Source organism: Phocoena phocoena, chromosome 9 (assembly GCF_963924675.1).
Source record: "Phocoena phocoena chromosome 9, mPhoPho1.1, whole genome shotgun sequence".
NCBI classification, from domain to species: Eukaryota; Metazoa; Chordata; class Mammalia; order Artiodactyla; family Phocoenidae; genus Phocoena; species Phocoena phocoena.
Genome location: NC_089227.1, coordinates 38,919,662 through 38,945,376, shown reverse-complemented (window position 1 = coordinate 38,945,376; position 25,715 = coordinate 38,919,662). Strand labels below are relative to the sequence as shown.

The 25,715-nt window shown below is 36.6% G+C and overlaps 1 protein-coding gene across 6 annotated transcripts in view; it reads right to left on the bottom strand.

Moving 5' to 3' along the window:
- Nucleotides 1-25,715, bottom strand: part of DGKB (diacylglycerol kinase beta) — a 645,730-nt gene that overhangs the window by 189,109 nt on the left and 430,906 nt on the right. For all 6 annotated transcript variants that reach the window (XM_065884106.1, XM_065884107.1, XM_065884111.1 and 3 more), the window contains one exon: nucleotides 6,384-6,474. In XM_065884106.1, coding sequence (XP_065740178.1) covers nucleotides 6,384-6,474 — 91 coding nt within the window. The remainder of the gene's footprint in view (nucleotides 1-6,383; nucleotides 6,475-25,715) is intronic.

Below are 25,715 nucleotides of genomic sequence, written 5' to 3'. Positions count from 1 at the left end.
GTGATATAGGGACCCAGAACATGCCTTTTAGGTGATTTTACTGTTAGCTGGCAGTCCAGTGATGGTGACAAAAGTGCTGATTGCAGATAATTGCAACATTATTTTTAGAGTGGAATGGGAGATAACTGGTAAAGGAGAGGAAGATGGAAGCACATTTGGAAAACAGGAATATTTGAAACTGGTACCATGTATGCACACACACAGTTGCTGAACATGTTGATAGTAACGATAACACTGCTGGTTCAAGATATCAAGCATTGGGGCTTCCCTGGTGGCGCAGTGGTTGAGAGTCCGCCTGCCAATGCAGGGGACACGGGTTCATGCCCCGGTTGGGGAAGATCCCACATGCCGTGGAGTGGCTGGGCCCGTGAGCCATGGCCGCTGAGCCTGCGCGTCCGGAGCCTGTGCCCCGCAACGGGAGAGGCCACAACAGTGAGAGGCCCGCGTACCGCAAAAAAAAAAAAAAAAAAAAAAAAGATATCAAGCATTAGCTATAAGTATCAGCAGAAAAGCACTTTAATTTTACATGTTTCTCTCTTTCAGGAGATTCTGTGAAAGCCAGAAATTATTGCTGGAATATTAAATTTCTTACCAAAAGTTATCTCATTAAAAACAACTTGTGGTAACTAAAGAAGAGAAATTTCACCTTTGGTCACGTTTCATCTGTCTCATTTCTTCCTCACTCTCCTAAGAAAAATTATAATGTATTTATCTTAATGAAACGGTAACAGTACCTCAACCCCACATTTCTTGTACTTTCCTGGAACAGGGAGGTATTTTTTTGTTTTAGACTTGATGAGTCCAATTTTTGATTACTAGGACCATCTTTGTTGAGGTCTACACCTTTAATGTCTCCCTTCATCATTGTTTCTAGAATTTCATTGCAAAAAAAAAAGAGAAATCACCTGGGAAGCTTTAGAAGAGAGGGAAGATCTTTTGCCTGTTCTTATCACACACGCGCGCACATGCGTGCGCACACACACACACACACACACACAGAAAGAGGGCAGGGAGATACTTTTGGAGGTGATGAAATGTTGATGGCTTTGATTATGATTATAGTTTCATGGGTATATTCTTTTCTCCAAACTCATTAAGTTGTCTACATTAAATATGTACAGCTTTTTGTAGGTCAACTATGCCTCAATAAAGGGTTTAAAAAAGAATGTTCATTCACACGTTTCATTTCTACTACTCCAAGATGGTGTTTTGGTAGCGGTAAGGATGGGCTACGGTTCTCTGAATGCATGCTGAGAGACCGTCCAGGATGATTTTGATATAGGTGAAGCACAGACTAAGCTGTGAAAATCTGCCCTACTGCTTTTAATAACTCTGTGCTTTCCAGGTTACTGGGCAATCAGAATCTTATCTTTCAAATTCTGCTAATTTATTTTGTGTCCCTGACACTCTTCTTGCAATTTGTTAATTCTTGAGCTCATTTAGGTTTTGTAGAAATACTTAATCATTAAGACAAAGGTCAGTATCTGAGGAAATTCCTGGCCTTAAAATATACCACCCTCCCAAGTCTTACCAAACACCAAAAGACTCAAAGACTTTGGAGAATAGGCCATTTTATTCTCTCATGAACTTTGCCTGGTACATGGAACAAATAAAAAACTCATGAACTTTGTAAGCTTCAATCCCAGATGGTGACCTGAGATTCTCAGGTACATATCCATGCCCCAGGTAGTTTTACACAAACTTTGCTTTTAATATATTATCTTGTAAATATAAAGCTTTTCATTTAATCTTTTTATTTCTTTATCTTTTGTTACAAAGTTAAAAGATAACTGAAATTCTTTTTTTTTTTTTTGAGGTACGCGGGCTTCTTAATGTTGTGCCCTCTCCCGTTTCGGAGCACAGGCTTCGGACGTGCAGGCTCAGCGGCCATGGCTCACGGGCCCAGCCACTCTGTGGCATGTGGGATCTTCCCGGACCGGGACATGAACCCGTGCCCCCTGCATCGGCAGGCGGACTCTCAACCACTGTGTCACCACACCAGGAAAGCCCCTGAAATTCTTAAAATTAAAAATTTCACCTTTGTTCATCTCTCTATGTATATATTTATATTTCGATTCTCCAATTGATTTGTTTCCTTAAACATTTTGGCAGAAAGCAACACAATTCTTGTTTTCTTTTTTTAAATCATGAAAGAAAATGCTCATATGTGTGTCTCTGCAATAGAGATGCAAGAGGATCTCTAAATCATAGGATTCAGACGAAGACTAAGACAGGTAATGGATGTGCACTGCTTAGCTCCAAGCATGAGGTATATTTAATAATAGATAAATCTTAGCTATTGTTTTTATCAACTATTAGCCTGTGATATTAATATTATTCCAAATATTCACCTTTTTCAGAAAACAGCTTCCTAAATGAAAGAGAGATATGAGGTAAAGGGTCACACAGCAAATGCTTTGCTTGGAAGAAGCTGTCATTAAAACATATATCCATTACTTGAGGTACTCTTGTACTGAAGTGGTTTTATTCTCTCATATATTTTCAAACCATAGTTGGTATAATTTTAGGCCAGGAAGCAACAGCAAACAGAATCAAATTTCCAAACTGCTGTTTTTATTATATTTAATTATGAAGTAACCTTGAGGGTAGAAAGGCGTATTCTGCTAATATGATAGACTGGATTCATTAAAAAGTGAGTAGAGAAGCAGATTTTACATTACCATCCTTCCACACACACACACACACACACACACACACACACATACAAAAAACAAGCTTTAGAATTAAGATAAATTCATAAAATTATAACAGTATTTCAAAATATGCAACAATAGAATGGGGAGTGCACAGTGCTGTCTCTGATTTATAAATGCTACTCCAGTGGTGCATAGAATAAGGCAGTAAATGCAGAGCTGGGAAGCCAGACTTGGAGGGCGTGTAGAAACATGACCCGAAAGAGTTCTTCTCGAGATGTAAAGCTCAGTGGAACAAAATCACCAAATTTTATCACTTGTAATGTTAAAATCAATGTTTTCCATACCTATTTTTATCACACGTCTTTTGCTATGTGACACAAACTTTTCCTTGGACATTTTTCACTTTGTGACATACATAATATTATACTATAGATCGATGTTTGTTTTTTGTAAATTGAGACTTTACTTTTTAGAGCAGTTTAAAGCTCATGGCAAAATTGAGGGGAAGGTACAGAGGTTTCCTGTATACACCCTGTCCCCACAAATGCACAGCCTCTCCCATTATCAACATCCCCACCAAAGTGGTACATTTGTTACAACTGATGAACCTACATTAACACATCATAATCACCCAAAGTTTACAGTGTCCATTAGGGTTCACTCTTGGTATACATTCTATGGCTTTGAACAAATGTATAATGACCTGTAGCCACCACCATTGCATCACACGGAGTATTTTTATTGTCCTAAAAATCCTCTGTGCTCTGCCTATTCCTTCCTCTGTCCCCCTTAACTGGCAACCACTGATCTTTTTACTGTCTTCATAGTTTTACCTTTTCCAGAATGCCATATGTTCACATCATACAGTATGTAGGCTTTTCACATTGGCTTCTTTCACTTCGGAAAATGTATTTAAGGTTGCTCCATGTCTTTTCACAGCTTCGTAGCTTTTCAGCACTGAATAATATTCCATTGTCTGGATAGCACAACTTATTTTCCCATTCATCTACTAAAGGACTTTTTGTTTGCTTCCAAGTTTTGGCAATTATTAATAAGCTGTTACTAACATCCATGTGCATGTTTTTGTGTTAACATAACGTTTTCAACTCCTTTAGGTATATACCATATATACTGTATGATTGCTGGATCATAAAGTAAGGGCATGTTTAGCTTTGTAAGAAACTTCCAAACTTCCAAAGTGGCGGTACCATTCTGCATTCCCACCAGCAGTGAATCAGACTTCCTATTGCTCCACATCCCCACCAGCTTTTAGGGTTTTCAATACCCTAATAGGTGTGTAGTGGTATTTCACTGCTGTTTTAATTTGCATTTCCCTGATGAAATATGATATGGAGTGTCATTTCAGCTGCTTATTTGCCATCTGTATAGCTCCTCGGGTGAGGTATCAGTTAAAGTCTTTGGCCCAGTTTTCAAGACGGTTGTTTATTTTCTCATTGTTGAGTTGTAGGAGTTCTTTGTATATTTTGAATATACGAAGTCCTTTATCAGATATGTCTTTTGCAAATATTTTCTCTTAGTCTGTGGCCTGTTTTCTCATTCTCCTGACATTGTCTTTCAAAGAGCAGACATTTTTAATATCAGTGAAGTCCAACTTACCAATTATTTCTTTCATGGATTGTGCCTTTGGTGTTGTATCTAAAAGGCATCACTATATCCAAGGCCATCTAGGTTTCCTCCTATGTTATCTTCTAGAAGTTTTAAAGTTTTGCATTTTACATTTAGCTCTGTGATCCATTTTGGGTTCATTTCTGTTAAGGGTGAAGAAATGTGAATAGATTTTTTTTTTTGGCCTGTGGATGTCCAGTCATCACAGCACCATTTGTTTAAAAAACCTTCTTTGCTCCATTGTCTTGCCTTTCATCCTTTGTCAAAGAAGAGCAGACTGTATTTATGGGAATCTATTTCTTGGCTCTATATTCTGTTTCATTGATTTGTCTGTTCTTTCACCAATATCACACTGTTTTGACTACTTTATAGTAAGTCTTGAAGTCAGGTAGTGTCAGTCCTCCAAATTTGTTCTTCTCCTTCAATATTGTGTTCGCTATTCTGAGTCTTTAGACTCTCAGGATAAACTTTAGAATCAGTTTGTTGATATTCACAGAATAATTTACTGGAATTTGGGGATTATATTAAACCTTTAGGTGAAGTTGAGAAGAACTAACATCACAACAATGTTGAGTTTACCTATCCATGAACATGAAACATCTCTCTTAAATAATTTTTTTTCAATCTACATTCAGTGGTAGGCGAAAGTAAGGAGAGGCACAAGAGGCTTCAGGGTATCCACCCTATATTCAACCAGAAGCCATACCTTAATTTTTTGTCATTTTTGCCTTTTGCTGCAGATTTTCTTCAAGCATCGGTTTCTGAGGGCAGAAATGCTCAAAATCTACTATATAATGATTTCTTAAATAATGAGCTTTGAAGGTAAAGGGAGGTCTTAGATGATTTTTATAAATATAAATGTACATATAGCTGTATAAGTATTATATACATATATATAAAACATACACATATTTATCACCACAAATAGCAATCACAGTAAGTGCCTATTAAGCCCAAATCCTTTACCTTTTGTGAGTATATCCCTTTTCAGGGTTATGATCTGATTCACTCATGAAGAGCTTTTTCCATTCTATGACAATCAATTCTACCCCTAATACTTCAATTTATTTGTCAATCATGATGAGGAAAAAGTCCCAAAAGATTACATTCTGAAATAGTACCACTTTTGCTGTTATTATCATTTATAGTAAGTTAGAAAGCTGGGATAATGAAGAACCTAGCCAGACCATCATTATGACTCTCTGTGGTCCATAACTACTTTTGTCTACCCAACTTATTACCCTAATAGTTGCCACTAATGATTTAGGTCTCAGTAGACAAGTTATTTATTTCTTTTTAAAAAGAAAAGTGTTAAAGCCAGTATTTCTCAATTCATATCAGCTAGTCATTAGGTGTCCCTGTTTCATAATTCTGTTCCTTTGATTTGTCTTCACAACTTAACAAAATGTAACTTTTCCTTTTTCTTTAACCCCTAAAAATCTCTCAATAAAACTAACTCATTTTCTATTACAACTTGTCTCCAAAATTTTTAGTCCTACAATGTCTATATTTTTGGTAGACGAATTTGCTCTAAATCTTTTTAAAGTGTATCTTTTCTTGCTATCTTTGCTCTCTTTCTTGGCTTTTCCACTTCCTACAAATGTAATGGGGAAATGGCAACCTCAGGAACTCAGAAAAGACCTAGTTAATGAATGGGAATGGGAATGGAAAAGTATATGTTTTAAACTTTATTCATAAAAGTAAGTACAATTTTAGTGAACTGTGTTTTAAAGGTTATAAGATATTGAGACCTGAAAATAATAAGTTTTTAAAAATGTATTTTGCAACTTTTTTTCTTTCCCTTCAAGTACTTCCTTTTATCTTACATTTTTCTGTCCATACTATGCCCACTGATTTCTAAAGTTGTGTTCCACCTCTCATTCTTTTACGCTGTATTAAACAACTCATACTCAAACTTAACTTTATATTAGTATTTCAGATGTGCTAGATTCTCAATGAGTGACAGAAATGACGTTTTAGAATCTTGGGTAAAGCTATATGAGTCGCTAAAATTCTAACTCCTTCCATGGGCTAGGACAACATATTAATAATCAAACTCAAGCCATTTCATAGTATTATAAAGATAATTCATTTTCTTACTTCTATTTCTACAGATTCATGTAGCTTCTTGCAGGTGGCTGAGAAAGTTTCAGATGTGCCAAACTCAAAATACCAAAATTTGTTCTTCATTCTGAAAAAGGAAAGGAAGAAGCATCTTAGGCAATTATCAATAACAGGAGGGATTTTTAAAAATGGGGTAGGCCTGTCTTGTATTATAAGTGATAAAAAAGGTTTGAGGACACGTCCCATCCATTACGTAATAGATGGCCACATAATTTTCAGAGTTTAAGTGTAAGCATCAAATTATATGATTGTCCCGGAGGGGATTATAAGAATGTACTGATCTGACAGATTCAAGTATATCTTTGCCTTTTCTATAATATTGGTTGCTCAGATTTTGAAATATGGTTTTAGTGCTTATGATTCTTAGCTTGTTCTTAGACAACTTGATTTTAGACCAGCCACTCTGTAATCATAAAGAGAGAGAAAAAAAAGAAAAGTCTAGGCTTTTCATGAGGAAAAGGAGACCAAACTTAAATATGCTCAATTTTTCTAGATGCCTATGCATTCATTAGAAACTATCATGATTGGAAAGTATATTAAAAAGAAAAAATAGTAGTTATCCATAAAGATAAAATTTAGTAATTTTTGGATAACTATTAATTATTTTTTAAAGATACTGTCCTCTGTTATATGAACAATAATGGGAAATTATGATACAGCATGAAAGAACTAAAGAAATAATATATTTTATCAACATACAGTTATAAAGAAAATATAGTTTAAACTATTTCAGTATTTAATCCGGAAGTAAGATGCTCAAAATTTATTTTCTCCCACAAATCAATGACCATATCTTTGTTTCTTTGTACCAGATAATTAAATTAATGATCGTTTAATGTAATTTTACAAAGGCTGACTAGATTTTTATATTAGCCAGGAGTGGATTTAAAAATTCATTCTCACGAAAAGCTGCAGTTTTTAATTATACATAGTCTAACAAGCTATCACGCCCTCAGTTAGGAGAAAATACAGGTAAAATGGGATACATGCTTCCTCACATGAAGGCAAAACAAAAAGAAATTCTTATAATGATATTCAAATATCTCTCTCACAACAAATTATTTTTTCCTTATAAACATGGATATGTACTTTTCACATTGGAATGTAAAACATTTCAACAATTAAAAAAGACACTTGGCAAGGACCTTACTGCTTAATGCAACCCTCTTACTTGTTACATAAGATGACACGGAACCTAATACGGTGCTTATTATTATGCTGTGTTGTATAGAGTTCTCTGATATAAAATTACAAACTATAAAAGTAATCTTATCTATCTAGACATACCCAATAATATTTAGCCTCATACAAGGTTTTATTTGCTTACAAAATTTTCACTAGCCCTTCTTGCATTGATCACCATATTAAGGCCAATAATCTGAAAACCAAGATAAGTTTCATAGGACTCTAGCACCATGAATCATTATTCTTTTCTAGAGAATATCTCCTTGGATTATGGCCTGATTTAGTATATCTGAGTGGACAGAAATAGATGATAGCTAGTTAGATAGAACAGGGCAAACATTTAACAGTAAAATCTGTGGGCCTGAGTTTACATGTAAGTTTATATTAAATTAATGCAAATAATGTACTTTATAGAATAAATGTAGTTTTACAAATCTATACAATGGCTGAAGTTAATGGAAAATTTAGTTTATGGAAAATTAAAAATATTTTCCTATTGATTCATCATTATCAGGAAAAATATATCATTCAGCATGATATGAGAGGAAAATATTGTTCGGTGTGAAATGGTCTCCAGACAATCAGAATAATATGTAGTATATGTTTTATGACTGTTTGGAATTATCTTTCTACATTCAACAAGTTTTCTAATAATATCTTTCTGTTGGCCTTTTATCCAGACCTTCCTGGATTCATTTATTCACCCAGTCATTCATTCAACAAATGTTTAGTGAGAACATTCACTTCCATATACTATGTTTAGTTCTAAAGATACAAATATGAACACGATTATCTTTGTCTCTAAGGAGCTCAGAATGGTTAAGATTATGGGCATATAAAATAATTGAAAAGTTAATTCTCTAAATTAGATATGAGCAAAATATTGTGAAAAAACACTTCAGTGAATCACCTGCTTTTGCCTTGAGGGGTCCAGAAAGCTTTAGAAGACGAGAGCGTTATAATGGATAAGTAGAAGGCAAACAGGAGGAAGGTGAGACAAGTTCTGGTGTTTTTAGGAGTGCAGTGTGACTTAACAGATTGCCTAAGTATGGGCTAACTAGGGTCTTTTTCAGAATGGGTATGCCAAGTTAAGGGGTTTGGACTTGATATTATAGATTTATAGGATGTCTAAAAGAATTCTGTTAGCAGTGAAGAGACATAGCCAGCTTTGTTGGATAAATAAAACTCATAGAAATGAATAATTGGGCTGGAATGGCGAAAATGTTGGTGCTGTGGACAGAAACGTGGCTGTTGGAATAGTACAAATGAAATAAAATTCAAGGCCTAAACCAAGGGGCAAGGAAAATGGAAAGGAGAGACTGAATTTAAGAGACATAAATGAGGGAGAATCAATAGGAACTGGTGGTATTAGATTATACTGATTTCTGCCATATCTAGGTTATCTCTAGAGGTATATGTGGGAATATCAAAGCATTACTCCAGCAAAGAAAGGGCTATGAGTCTACATTTTGACAGGTTCTGTGACATAATGATGTAATGTACACTGTATCACAGTTTGAAAATTATATATATACATACATACACATATATGGCTTCTAAATGCATGTAAATGGTTACTCCCTATTTTTTTTTTTTCCATTCTGTCCATCAAATTTCTTCATAGCTTAACCAGGATGACGAGGAGCTTGTATCAGCTAACCAAAATATACTCATTTTAGCAAACACATCACAAGAAACAGAAATTCTGAGAATTTACATTCAGTCTTTATTCACCATATTAGTTAGCATTACTGCTCGTGTGCAAAAGCTGCTTTAAATTCTCCATTATTACAACCATTTATGTTTCACTCAGATAAATATATGGAGGTAATAAAAAGCACACAGAATCAGATTCCACATGACAAATTAAAAGCTGTTAAATTTTATTTTTTTTCCAACCCAACTGGTCTTTAGGTTGTAGAAATGCAAAAACGCACATTTAAGCATGTATGCTATTTATTTTTATGGCTCACATTAGAAAATGATCCAAATAATTCAAACTCAGATTTGTCAGAGAAAACATATAGCTGTGGATTTTAAGAAAAAGGTAACTGGACATTTAACCCACTATGAAATGTTCACACCAGAGTCAAATTTATTGTGTTCTTACACAGGTTTTGTGGATACAGGTATGATGACAAATGTCCTACCAAAAAAATGATTCATACTGTTATAATTTTAAGTCATTAATATACTAAACCGTATTTCAATGAATTTAATTGTAAGTCTACAGGCTTCAGTTTAATATTTAAAGTGCTTGGCTACCAGATGGTCAGGTAAAAATAAAATTAGCTCCCATTTACCAGGCATTTTCTTACTACCAGTAATTCTGCTTCTTTTATATATCTTCAGGAAAATGTGAACTATCAGAAGTATTGCTCAGGCAAAACAATTATTCCTGTCATAATGAAATTTAGTTAATATTTAGTTCTACAAGTTCTGTTCAAATACGCATTTTAATTTCTAGCAATATATTTTCCTTGGAACTTTTCTTCCTGGTTTACAAAGGTTTTCTGTTGTTTTTTTTTTAAACTTTGTCTGCTAAGTAATGCTAATGCAGCAAACATAAAACAAAACAAACAAAACATGAACTGCCAGTGCATTTACCAAAAATAATACCAAAGAACCTAATTAGATATGATGCTCACTCCTAACAAAGATGCAACATAAAAAGGGTGAAATTGCCTCATTTACCTTACTGTAGAAAACTCTAAAGTCATAAACACACAGAAAGTTTTAATGCAATGAAATTACTCTTAAATTAAATGTCAACTTTTTCTCACAGGTGTGCTTCTTTTATTATTTTCATGTATTTAGTGATGATATAGCATCTTTGGAAGACCATTTATATATGTATAAAACTGAACTCTTCTAAAAGACACTTGAATCCCTTTTCAAGCATCCTTAACTGATTCTATCTATACTGTATGAATAACATGATCATCAGATAATAAAATCCTCTGACCTCTGCTTATTATTTATTTTTTTATAAGTTTATTTATTTATTTACTTTTGGCTGCGTTGGGTCTTCATTGCTGTGAGTGGGCTTTCTCTAGTTGCAGCGAGAGGATGCTACTCCTCATCGCGGTACACAGGCTTCTTGTTGCTGTGGATTCTCTTGTTGCGGAGCATGGGCTCTAGGCGCGTGGGCTTCAGTAGTTGTGGCTCACAGGCTCTAGAGCACAGTCTCAGTAGTTGTGGCACATGGGCTTAGTTGTTCCGCGGCATGTGGGATCTTCCCGGGTCAGGGCTCAAACACATGTCCCCTGCATTGGCAGGCGGATCCTTAACCACTAAGCCACCAGGGAAGCCCCGACCTTTGCTTTTATTTTATCTTTAAATTCTATTTATTTTTAAAATTTATTTTATTTTTGGCTGTGTTGGGTCTTCATTGCTGCAAGCGGGCTTTCTCTAGCTGCAACGAGTGAGCTTCTCATTGCGGGGGCGTCTCTTGTTGCAGAGCACTGGCTCTACGTGTGCGGGCATCAGTAGTTGTGGCTCACAGGCTCTAGAGTGCAGGCTCAGCAGTTGTAGCGCACAGGCTTAGTTGCTCCATGGCATGTGGGATCTTCCCAGACCAGGGATTGAACCCGTGTCCCTTGCATTGGCAGGCGGATTCCTAACCACTGGGCCACCAGGGAAGCCCCGACCTTTGCTTTTAAAATGAAAGCAAAAACATAATGTCCTAAGTAGTTTAGTGAAAATGGATTTTAAATGAATATTTTTTACTCATTAAAGATGTTTCAAAAATCTCATCATTTACATTAGTTTGCTTCATTTTTGTCCTGTTATGAAAGCATTTCAACAGTCATTTCAAAACTGGTTTTAAAATTATTTTCTCATGGAGAACAATGTTTCTAACAATTCGATAACTTTATTTTAATACAAAATTTAGTCTTACAATTTGATGGAATACTCTAGAAACATAGCAGGAATTTTGAATTTGGCTAACAATAGTGATGATGAGAGACGTGTCACTGTTGACTTACAGCAATAGGGTGTTTAAAATGGTACATTTATGTCATAGAACTCAATTCACTTTTGTTTTTCTTGCCAAGAGACGTTACACCAGACATTGGTTATACGGTTACTCATTTATTCCTAAATGTAGTGAGGTATTGCTCTTAATATGATTATATTTTATAAAAAGAACTACATTTTATTGAAACCCTCAAACCTATGTTTTTTAAAAATAGCAATTTATACACTCTCATAGCAAAAGAATAATATTGATAACATTATTTCATAAGGAAGGAACATGGCTGTAATTACTACAGTGGGGACATTTTATATTCACACCGAAGACAGCAAACATTTTTCATGTTTGTACACCACAGGTAAAGATATATTTTTTAAATGACATATAAAAATGCTTGTATCTAATGTTCATTCTTAAGGTATGCTTGTTAAGCACTCAAAAGACAATGAAACAGGCTACAGAAACTTCAGACAGAACCATAAAATATTCTACCTTGGTATGTAAAAAGAGATGGATATTCTAATGGAAAAGTACAAAAGCAGTAGTAATGCCATACTGCAGAATCTAAAGAAGTATACATACATAGTAAGTCCCCAAAGAACAATGATAAATTAATAATTATATGAAATGTAAAACTAAACCTATAAAATGTTTAAATGGTGTCCAAGATGTTTAGACCTGAATATCTTTCAATAATAATTAGATCTCTATTATTAAAATAAGTATTTCATAATCATAAAAAGTTCTTTAAGAAAACTGTTAGGGAGATGAAATGAAATTTGTGATAGCCATATTTTCTGCTGTTACTGAGCATGGCACTGTCACAGGTTAAACCCAATGAGGTTTAGAAGTCACTCACCCAACATCATATGGGAAGTGCAAAACGTAACTCAGGAATTCTAGCTTTTTTCCCATACTGTCTCTCATTAAATATAATAATGAATGCAGCATCACATGAAACTTTTTTCTAAGCCATAAGGGAAATGTTATAGGTGAGATGGGTGATCATCATTAAATTGTTCTTTTGTTCATATTTCTACTTTAGAAGTACTTTTTTTTTTTTGCAGTACGTGGGCCTCTCACTGCTGCGGCCTCTCCCGTTGCGGAGCACAGGCTCCAGACGTGCAGGCCCAGTGGCCATGGCCCATGGGCCCAGCCGCTCCGCGGCATGTGGGATCCTCCCGGACCGGGGCACAAACCCGTGTCCCCTGCATCGGCAGGCGGACTCTCAACCACTGTGCCACCAGGGAAGCCCTAGAAGTATTTTTAATTCCCCTTTCCTGAAATAAGTCAACTAAGGATGACAATGTAATCTAGCGCTGACAAACAGGACCTGAGAGATCTCCCATTCTGAAACAGAGACATGTACAATGGGAAAGCTAGGCCCATTCTTTCCCGTTTTTGCATGTTGTCAAGGAAGGAGATTCTAATTGGAAATGGAGCAGCCATCTCACCACCATGAAAGGAAAGGCAAGGGATACCCAGAGATGCTGATCCAGATTCCTGAAGAGAGTTGAACTTCCTAATCAGTCAATTCTGAAACAGTCCATTTCTGGATCTCTACTCATGTGAGATTTATAAATGGACTCTTATTATTTATTTTGTGTATTCTGTTACTTGTAGCCAAAAGCACACTGACAGCACTCTCCATTATAGTTCTAAGAGAATTTTCACATATATTATTATCAATGAGATATTTGGAAAATCCAAATGAGGTGATATATTTGTTATACAATCCTATTTTTCTAGGTGCGAAATTTGGTGGTAACTGAAATAAAGGAGTTAAGGTAGAGAATTTCTGTTCAGCATAATTCCCTGTGCTTATCTTGTGACTAGATATGCAAATATCAACGAATATGCTTTCCTCATCTGACTTGCTATCCCCTGAATTTTTAAAGAATTATTTCCATGTTTATATACTTGAAATAATCTTGGGAAAAAACTCACAAAACATCCCTTTTTGCAGTGTCCCAAATTTGCAACTGATGCTTTTATCAGAGTCACAGACTAGTAAGCAGTTGGTAAGTTCATACTTCTCACCTTCCCCTCTTCCATATCCAAAAACTTAGAAATAGAGTCAGTGGGTGATGTTTGAATTAATAAAATATACCACGATGTCTGAGATTATATACAGAAATATTTAAGGTAGAGTATTTCTCACTAATATAAATAGACACATGTAGAGCCTAGCCAAAATTGATAGTGAAAATGTAATGAAGGTTTGTATGCATCAATATAAAATAAAGCTCTACTTCTTTTAAAGGGATTATTGTATTCATAAATAGAAAATGTCCACAACACAAAAACTCTCTTCAGTATGTATAAAAACAAAAAGAGGAAGGCACCACAAATGCAGGAATTAGCAAGTCTCCATGCCTAACTCTGAACGTCAGGGGAAACTAGACTGTTCTCTCTAGTGGTAAAAAAAATCATTTATCCAACGTTCTGAGCACCTACTCTAGACATGGTACTGTGATAGGCAATGGAATTACATTTGTACATACGACAGAAGAAGTCTCTGCTCACATTACAGTTAATTTTTAGTCAGGAAAAAATATACAAAATGATTTAATATCAATTGTGCTAAGTTCTAAAAAAGGAGGTTTATAGGATGCTGTTAAGAGTGAACACAATATTCTGACCCACCTCCTAGAGAAATGGAAATAAAAACAAAAATAAACAAATGGGACCTCATGAAACTTCAGAGCTTTTGCACAGCAAAGGAAACCATAATCAAGACCAAAAGACAACCCTCAGAATGGGAGAAAATATTTGCAGATGAAGCAACTGACAAAGGATTAATCTCCAAAATTTACAAGCAGCTCATGCAGCTCAATAACAACAAAACAAACAACCCAATCCAAAAATGGGCAGAAGACCTAAATAGACATTTCTCCAAAGATGATATACAGAATGCCAACAAACACATGAAAGAATGCTCAACATCATTAATCATTAGAGAAATGCAAATCAAAACTACAATGAGATATCATCTCACACCAGTCAGAATGGTCACCATCAAAAAATCTAGAAACAATGAATGCTGGAGAGGGTGTGGAGAAAAGGGAACACTCTTGCACTGCTGGTGGGAATGTGAATTGGCTCAGCCACTATGGAGAACAGTATGGAGGTTCCTTAAAAAACTACAAATAGAATTACCACATGACCCAGCAATCCCACTACTGGGCATATACCCTGAGAAAACCAAAATTCAAAAAGAGTCATGTACCAAAATGTTCATTGCAGTTCTATTTACAATAGCCCAGAGATGGAAACAACCTAAGCGCCCATCATCGGATGAATGGATAAAGAAGATGTGGCACATATATACAATGGAATATTACTCAGCCTTAAAAAGAAATGAAATTGAGCTATTTGTAATGAGATGGATAGACCTAGAGTCTGTCATACAGAGTGAAGTAAGTCAGAAAGAAAAAGACAAATACCGTATGCTAACACATATATATGGAATTTAAGGGAAAAAAAAATGTCATGAAGAACCTAGGGGTAAGACAGGAATAAAGACGCAGACCTACTGGAGAATGGACTTGAGGATATGGGGAGGGGGAAGGGTGAGCTTTGACAGGGCGAGAGAGAGTCATGGACATATACACACTAACAAACGTAGTAAGGTAGATAGCTAGGGGGAAGCAGCCGCAAGGCACAGGGATATTAGCTCGGTGCTTTGTGACAGCCTGGAGGGGTGGGATAGGGAGGGTGGGAGGGAGGCAGACGCAAGAGGGAAGACATATGGGAACATATGTATATGTATAACTGATTCACTTTGTTACAAAGCAGAAACTAACACACCATTGTAAAGCAATTATACCCCAATAAAGATGTTTAAAAAAAAAAAAAGAGTGAACACAATAAAAGGGAACAGCAAAATTTCTTTAAGGAAGGAAATTGGCCAGATTTTTCAAAGAGTCTAGGTAACAGAGTTCCTTAACCCATCCTCCTTCCTTTGCTCTAATTCCACAGTTACCAAGCAATGTGGAGTTAATTTTGCTTTCCATGGATTTTGATATGCTGTCCTGAACTATGGAATTGTGTGTATTCTACTCTCTGGAAAGGAATCACCACCACTTTCCCTTGGTAAGTTGAGCAAGTGATTAAAAGCCTGATCACTTCTGGGTGCCATGATAAAATGATGTTTCTTCATTTACTAAAAATGAGGACGAGACTGGACTACGGTCACACACTTAACATACTGCTCCCTAGGATGACTGCTGGAAGGCCTTCACAGGCAGCTGGGACAACTAGCTGGATAATAAATTGAATATGCTGACCTAGACTGTGAAAGAAGTGCTTGCAACATCCCCTCTCTTTCTACCATTTACCAATTGACTTTCTTGGTTATATTTGTCTCTCTCTCTCACTCTGTCTCTGTCTCCCTCTTTCTCTGTCTTTTTTATTTGCTTTTACTGAATGTACTAAACCAATCAATTATTTAAGCACCAGATATAAGAATATAAAGGTTCTTTAGTGTTAATATATAGTTTGACAGATAATTAAGGAGCACCTACTTAGTTTCAGGGAAGTTAATTAAATGTAATAGTTCAGGTACACTTAGAGTAAAAACAGCTCCAGTTTTCTGACCTGACCCATGGACAACTCTTTACAACTAGAATATGAATTAACTGGTAACTTTCTGCATTTGACTACGAGAAGGAGTCAACATTATTAAACAACTGTGCCTGACAGCATTTGCTTTGCATGTTAAAATATTAATGACATCTGAAATCACTACACAAAGCGGTTTCAAACACAAGGAATTCAACATGTGAAAAAGGAGATTATACAAATAGTTTTAAAAAACACATCTACTTTTCATCACTGAAAGGCCAATTAATTCTTTTCTATTACTACCCTCAGTGTCATAGAATAATTTAAAATCAATAATTATGAATCATTAGAACATATTATACCTTGCTACATTTTAAATGTTTCTCCTAACCAATTTTTAGATGCTATGTTTTGTAAAACTTTCAAAAATAAAGAAAAAAATTACACGTCTCTAGCTCCTTCACACATCATTTTCCTTACCTATATTCTGTGACGACTAACACAGCTTCACAACTTAAAAAAAAACTTCTAATAAAACTTGTTTCTATTTTCTGAAAATTAGTTAAGTGTTCTACCTTCTGTTTTTCTTCACACATCAGCAGTCCTTTTCCAATTTTGTAACAAGAACCACAACTTTGCATTTTGAAAATACTGTTAACCTTAAAACTTCTCTCACACTAGAATTAAAAAATGGGGCAATCCTCCTTTTCCCAATGCTACAGAGGACTGGTTTTACACACACATTAATTATCTTGTAGGAAAACGATAAGAATAAGAATCAGACTACTTGAGTTATATTGAAAATATTGATACTTTTAATCAAACTGAAGAATTATATAGTCTAACATATGAATCAGTAAGCCCATTATTATTTAGATTGCATTTTTTGTCACTGATTTATGTCCTGAGGGACCCAGATGACTCCCGGAAATATCATGATCTGTTTTTGTTTCCAGTCAAGATGCTATAATTTATATAAAATATTCAGGCTGACTTGTATATAAACTAATTGACAGATGTAGGCATTATTATTTGGAGATTAATCATTGTGCTGGTACACTCAAGTACATGTTGGGTAATTCTAAGAAACATTTCCTTTCCTTTTCTCTCTAGTATTATCTATTTTTTATTTTAAAAATAAGCCTAGCCCATATACTATTTTCTCCTGTTTGAAATTATGCCCAAATAAGCAGATAATAAATGGAGATGAATTACAGTTGAAGATATTTTACAAGATAAAACCTTTCAATTTGCATTACCATCAACAAATCAATAAACCAACATTTTTTGTCATATTAATATACTTAGCAACACGTTGTATCGCTTTCCAGAATTTAAATAAAAAGTCATCTGTATCTTTCACTTGAGAAGAACAAAACGATACCATTGTTCAAAAAAGTAGTATATAATCTGAACCTAGATACAGTATTGAAGTCATTTCATCCAAAATATTATTGGATATTTATAGTCGCTCATTTAGGTGACTCAGAGATGTTTCCTATTATGAACAGATTACAGAGATTGCAGAGGATAACTCCTTGTTATTTTTATCTATCAGTACGAAAACAAAATCTCTTGTAGGCTCTTTTCAGTAAGTCATCAAATGTAAAATAATCATAAGGGTACTCATACCTATATAATATGTTTCAGTGTTGCTAAATCTTGCCAGAGTTCATTATTATGGATTCATGGAAATACGTACGTGAGCAAGAACACTACTTTTCTTTTTTTTTTTTTTTTTTTTGCGGTACGCGGGCCTCTCACTGTTGTGGCCTCTCCCGCTGCGGAGCACAGGCTCTGGACGCGCAGGGTCAGCGGCCATGGCTCACGGGCCCAGCCGCTCCGCGGCATGCGGGATCTTCACGGACCGGGGCAGGAACCCGCGTCCCCTGCATCGGCAGGCGGACTCTCAACCACTGCGCCACCAGGGAAGCCCAAGAACACTACTTTTCATTCAGCTATCTCCCCCCAAATTTAGAACCTAATCATTTGAGACAGATGAAAACAAAAAGCGACTTGCTTAGGAACATAAAAGGGGAGACCAGAGAAAGGGATTTCTATTATTTTTGCTCATTCATTCATTCAACAGATATTTACTGAATACCTCTTATGTGACAGGCACTGTTCTAGTTGCTGGTAATTCATTAGTGATGAAGTTCCTGCTCTTATATTGCTAATAGCTTTTATTTGTTTAAAGGTGAGATTAGATTGCCTATTATCACTTAGAATTGATGAACCACTCTCTCCATTTCTTCTCATTCTTAGAGCAGAGCATATATAAAATGAAAATCCAAAACAAATACAAAAAATTATAAAACATTTATACCAGCCAATTCCTGGACTAGTTTTCAAAACTAAATTATAATTGCCTTTATAATTAAAGTATTATTGAATACAGCAGTAGATTGTTTAAATGGACACAAATTCTTCCCAATCCTGTATGCAAGCCATTATGAAACGGGACTATGCCACATCTCCCTTCCAGAGGTAGATCTCTTTCTTCACCCCCCTGCATCTGGACTAGCTTTAGTGACTTTGACCAACAGCATGTAACAGAAGTGATGTTGTACAAGTTCCACAGCCTAGGCCTCAATGGCCTTGTAAATGACACTTTCCCTCTCTTGGAGCACTGTCCTGAGAACTCCTTGTTGTGAAGACATCCAGAGTGGAAAATGACGTGAAGAGGAAGATCTAATAACCTAGTTGAGCCCAGGCCCAGCTCATCCACTAACTTATTGCATATGAAGAGCTGCCTAGTTCACCCAAAGAAGTCAGAAAAATAATAAACTGCTGTCATTTTCAGGTGCAAAGTTTTGGGGTGGTGTGCTGTGTAAAAATGGATGAAAGACACACAAACTTATCATATATCTTGGAACACGCTAACCACAACATATACAGAAGTCAGCAAAAGCTTCCATAAATTCTGCCTTACAGACTCTGCCCTACAGTGTAGTGGGAAAGACAGTAATTCCTCAAGCACACAAATATTGTGAAATTGCTATGGTACCATGGGAAGGAGGAAAAGTGGAAGTATTTCATGAGAGGTTATAATTCCCGGGAGGGAAGCACATTTCTGGCACAGGTGGCTGTCAGCACAAAGGCCCTGTGGCAGAAAACATACCTAAAGCCACGTTAAGGAGGCCAAAGAACCTAGAAGAGAGAGAATGGTAGCTCAGTGTGAGTAAGTGCTGCTAGATTAGGGCCAGACACTTCACTGCAGAGCATGTTTGTCTTATGATGAATACTGGCAGCAGCAGTGCTTGTACTGAATTGGTATGTCTTTATCTATGTGTATTGTTTCTTTTTGATGCAACTATTTGCTGCATGAGCATTCAGGAAGTGGCAACACAATATGTTCCTAAAAGATCAGCAGAGCAATGCTTGTATTTCATTGTTAAAACTCCTTGCATATCTAAAGCCTCAGAGCTGAAACTAAGTAACCTAAGTAAATGTAATGATGGAAATGAATTAGACAGAAAAGAGCTCTGGTAATTGTGGTTGTATTCATCTTTCAATTGAACAATTTAGACTTTTATGTAGAAGAAAAGGAATATGATAGGTCAATTAAGTACGGTAATAACCAGGCAAATCAACAAGTCTCTGTTGTACAAGTTGACTCTGTACTATGTGGTCATCAATTTCATTAATTTAGTATAATATAAAGAGTATGCAAAATTCTGAAGGGGAGATAAAAATTCTCAAACTCTTATTGTTCACATAAAAGGAAAGTGTCGAGTGAAAAAGTAACAGCCAATTATTTCCAATCAGATCAAACTACTGAAATATTTCTGTTGGGAACAAAGTCTTGCTTTCCTCTCAGCTCAAAAACTACAGACATAGCAAATTAATATTCCTGGAGTTCCCCTCCTTTGCTTATTGACTCACAATAATACTGCTCAGAAGGATGAGGAGGCATTTGGGGAGATTACTGGTTTAAGCAATCACCCCTTAAAGCAAGGCAAGCAAAAAGAAAAAAGAAAGAAAAGAAAAAAATCTGAATTCTTTTTGTTACATTCAATCGTCACAATAGAGTAATTTTGTCTCATCATCTATAAATCTGTCATCCTGCTAATACTTCGGTAAAATCATTTCATTGTAGCACATAATATATATTAATAAGCTACCAGACTTTTTCTAATAATCTACTTTCCTTTCCACTTTAGATTTAACAATCATATAATAATCACTGTTCTGCTTGCGAATGAATCATATGCAATAGTAAGGAAATAGCTAAGAGGGAGATGCAGCCCGTGAGAGATTTAATCATAGGAAATGGCTGACTTTTTATTTCCAATAACCATCTGCACTCGTGGTAAATCAGGTGCTAATGAAGCTCAGGCCCAGGCTGCATGGGAGCATAAATCTCAAGAACCGAAAGTCATGGAGCAACAGACTTCAGAAAAACAGAATTTTCTAAGGCAATGTACCAAGATTATCATATAGAAGGTCACCATCGGCAAATGTGTCACATAAATGAATATATTTGGTAGACCTAATACCACTTTATGACACTGGCTATAAACATCAAATATATATATACCTTTCTTTTGAAACCTGACCACTCTAAACTATCATGTTCATTTATGGTTTCCTCCTAGAGAGTCACCGTTTTAAGGGTTGGAGTTCCCCATGCTAATTTCATTTTAATCTTCTCCAAAGTGACTTAGAAGTACTCAATACTTAGAAAATCAGTGATGGAAATAAACGGATTAATTGTGGAATCCCACTTTTAGAGCAGAAAAGTACTAACAGATTTTTTTTTTCCCAGTGAATGAGGAAGCCAGATCTAAACCGGGTAGAATTTGTGCCAGACATAGGATTAGACTCAAGTCTTTTGAGAATCAACCAATATGACAATGTCTTCTAAGACTTTCTGTTTCTGTCATCATAATCCTCCACTTCAGGGCTCACTCAACCACTATTGGGGTAATATCCACAATATGGATCAAGACAGAAATAGAGGGGCAAGGACAGGCCACCATCTACAGAATCAATCAAATTCTTTCACAAAAAATGGATTCAAGTCTTGAGCATTTGACAAAACATTGACCTTTTTCTACATGCTAGTGTAAAACATGGATATCTATCCCCGTGATTATTAATGATTATATTCTTAACCCTTTGCAAATAATAACAAAAGCAAGGACCTGGAATCACAGGTAAAAATGAGGTGTGGGATTTCTAGTAACACTTGAGTCAACCTGAATTCCCTACCATCCCCAGCGTAACATGACTTCATCATTCTCCACTTGTTACTACATATGCAGGAATTCTAGCGAAGTGCTAAAAAGTCTTTTCTCTCACTTTTGTAAAAATAAATTAGAAAACAACAGCCAATTAGTCTGTAACTAGCTTTATGAATTACTGGGGTGGATACAAAGAGCAATGGTTCTTAATTATCTGTGGGTCATGGATACCTTAAGAATTTGATGAGTCATGAAACTTCTTTTCTGAAATACACACGACACATATGTAAAGGATTATGCCTAAAATTTCAGAAGTTTTACAGTCTTCCTGAATTCTACTCACAGTGCCCAGAACCATGTAAATTCAAGTTACAAGTTATAACTATGGTCATATTTGCAACCTTGAGAACTGACAAAAATGTGAGGTGGTATGTATTATAAATGACAGACCTTTAATGTAAATTTCTTTTTTGGCTGTGCCACACAGCTTGTGGGATCTTAGTTCCCTGACCAGGGACTGAACCCAGGCCAAGGCAGTGAAAGTGCCAAGTCCTAACCACTGGACCACCGGGGAATTCCTTGTAAATTATTTTTAATTTCTTATTCAAAGTTACTTGGTACCAGCATTTATCATGTTTGATCACACATGCAGTTTTCAAACTGTGCTTTCCCATTATCTACATGAAATAAATTGATGGTTGTTTTCATTCAAAGTTGAGAAGACAGGCACATTTTACTATTTCGTAGATGTGAGGACACGATATTACATATGTAGTTACATAGTGTTTTACTATTCTAACAAGAAGTTACAAAATGAGAGTTGATTACATTTTATGAGTGGGTTTTAACCCTCAGTCTGTAATTGTGTCTCCCTCAAATTTACATTGCTATATCCCCAAAACACACTGGCATTTGACTTATTAGAACCTAATGTGCTGTTAGAGAGGAGCATTTGTAAACATATCGTATTATTTCCACTTTGATCTGTCTTTTTCTCTCATTGATTTTAATACATAGCAAAGAACTAATAATCTTTGTTTCATTTTACAAATTATACCTGAAGCCAAATCCTAGTCTAGTCTCAATTCCACAAATAATATGAAGTGCAAAGCAATTTTATGGCATCTAATGTTGTAATTAGTAACATTTTAAAAATAATCAATTTTTACTAAAGAGAGATGATAGTAAAAGCTAAATATTAGTTCTGAACTTAAAGATTTCTTCAAAGATTTCCTCCAGAAAGAAATATACTTTTATAATTATATACCTGATTGTGTTAAAAATATGAGAAATTCTTTAAAGCAAAATGTGAAGGAACATATAGCTGGCGATACAGCCTATAATGCAAGTACATCATAACTTGTGGCAACAAGCAGCAGAGTTCAGAAACATGCCAAAACATTGCAGTCAGAAATATTTGCATCCTTGTTACTTTGCTTCTGCTTGTTTTGTGATATCTTTGCCACTAGAGCAATGTATATATAGGAAGAATTCAAGATAATGGTAATTTCCTAAGGCATTTCTTAGAGCAATTAGAAGGTAACAAATATAAGTTATGAATCTATTACTTTACATATTCACATTGTTTTAGGTGTTCATATACTACCTTAGACAAAATATAAATGGTAAATGTTTTAAAAATTATGGCTCTAGAAGAATTTATTCAAGTATATCCTTCAAATCTGGCCATTTAAGTTTTATTTCTATTACTTTAAGTCATTATCATCAATTGCCTTATTTCATCACACAATTTGATAAATATTCTCTCTTTTGGGAACAAGGTGTAATTATACTTCTTGCCCCCTTTATGGTGGGATGGGGCCATGTGGTGACTTCTGACTAATGAGATGTTAATGAACACGATGTAGGTCATTTTAGGACTGGAACATTTAATTGCCAAAGTAAGCTCCTCTGGAATTCTCTTCCCTTTTCTGCACATTGAATGACAAAGTACAAGTACATGGCTGTGCTATCAACTTGGATCCTTGACTGAATAGAGTAACAAAGCTCCACTGTCCCTGCAAAGAACTTGGAACGCGATGGAGAGGAATCTTTTGTGGTTTTCAGTCACCCTTAGTTTGGGGTTATTATCTTAGTATAATACTTCCTAACATGTGCAAAACATGCTCTAACATATATTTTCAAACATGTTGTTCTACTCCCAAACTATTCTCCAAAAGGTAGCCTTGTTTTTGTTCATTTGTTTTAATTTGTGAAATAGTAACTGTTATATTGAATTAAAATGATTAAAGTGATGTTATCACAAAATTAATTTCTGAAATCTGTCTTTAAATTTATTCTATAATTAGTTCTTTACTCAAAATAAAGTTTTACTTAATTAAAATGCTGGTTTCATCAAGACTCCTAACTTAAAGTGGAAATCTCTTCCCAGCCATAGCTAGTGGCTGATGTAAGCAGAATGCCTATGGTAAGGAAAGGGGAGGTAAATGCTTCTCTCCTTTCTGACCTAGGATTTATTCTCTTCCTGCCCTATCTTACTACCCTGTCCTCTGACCTTTCTGATTCAGAGCATGGAGCAGGGGAAGGTAAGGAGAGTAAGATAGTTATTAGTTGATTTGTACCACAGTGGGAAAACTTCCACTAGTGTTTGCTAGTTCTGTTGTAGTTTAAAAATTCGCGGGCTTCCCTGGTGGCGCAATGGTTGAGAGTCTGCCTGCCGATGCAGGGGACACGGGTTCGTGCCCCGGTCCGGGAAGATCCCACATGCCGCAGAGCGGCTGGGCCCGTGAGCCATGGCCGCTGAGCCTGTGCGTCCGGAGCCTGTGCTCCGCAACGGGAGAGGCCACAACAGTGACAGGCCTGCGTACCGCAGGGAAAAAAAAAAAAAAAAAAATTTGCTTCTCCCTTCAGCCCTATGCTTTCATTCTTCAAAGATTTCTCCCAGCACTGCCTTCCACCCCTTCCCCCCAACCCTGGAGATATTTCGACCACAGTCCCTTGACATGGTCAGGTGCATTTCCACTCCAGCTCATCTTGCCCTCCTCCACATCCTCTGGATGGCTGTCCATCTAACTTCCATTTCCTTGCACTGCAGCCACTTTGTCGTTTCTAAAGGATCTAAAACAATCCCAAGGCACCTTCTGTTCTCCCCTCTGCGACCCCCTCCTCCCGTCCTCACACAGCGCACATATCTAGCCCTCAGGCTGCATGTTTTGCCCTGGCGGACTCGGAGACCACAACGCTTCCCACACTGCAGTCCTCTGCTCTGCTATCAATAGCCCCTTCAGTCAGTCTCCTGCCCTTCACCTCTCTCAGATACGAATCACACACACCATGGCCTACAAGGAAGCAGAGACACACAGAGATCCCCAAGGAAGCTCCTGAAACCTCCTCTCCCGACGCTAGGTTAGGTGGGTTTTGTAGGGGCTGACTTCACGAGGAGGGTAAAGAGATCCTGACAGCATATCTTCCTCCAGAGGAATCCACTTTAATAATCTTCCAGTTTATACCCATTGGCTCTTTTTTTCTTTTTGCGGTACGTGGGCCTCTCACTGTTGTGGCCTCTCCCGTTGCGGAGCACAGGCTCCGGACGCGCAGGCTCAGCGGCCATGGCTCACGGGCCCAGCCCTCCGCGGCATGTGGGATCTTCCCGGACCGGGGCACGAACCTGTGTCCCCTGCATCGGCAGGCGGACTCTCAACCACTGCGCCACCAGGGAAGTCCACCCACTGGCTCTCTTATGCTTCGGTGTGGTAGACTATTTTAACAATTCACAAGTTGGTTCTGTATTAACACCTCTCTTTGGACTGAACGTGCCTCAGCTGCAGCTCCCATTACAATAATCTGTTCCAAATATAAGTCGAGTTTTGCCAAATCCACCTGCTCCTCCGCAACTTCATCCCACCCCCACCCCCCAAATACTGACTAAACTCCTTCAGTGACTTCATCTGAATTTAGGATACAATCTAGTTAAGCCTATAAAGTCCTGCGTGACTGCTTGTCTTAACCATGCTGTGATAGTAAGAGCTAGTCATAGGAGTCTTCTTTTATTCTTGCATGAGAGCACTTTCTTGACTTACAGCAGGGTAAGGGCCAGATCATTCTTCGTTGTGGGGATTGTCCTGTGTGTTGCAGAATGTTTAGCAGTATCCCTGGCCTCTACCTATTATATGCCGGTAGCATTTCCCCCTTGTGGCCGTCAAAAATGTCTCCAGACACGGCTAAACGTTCCCTGACGAAGGGACACACGTCTACCCATTGCCTTAGAAACCACATAGGATACGTCCTTTGCCAAGGTTTCTTTTTCTCATTCTTCATCTAGAAAATTCTTACTCATCTTAGAGTTGGCTGACCCAAACTAAATCAGCTCTTCTTGTTATAAAGCATCCCGTACTTCATTTTTCCTTTGTGACTAGATTGGTTTTGGGTTTT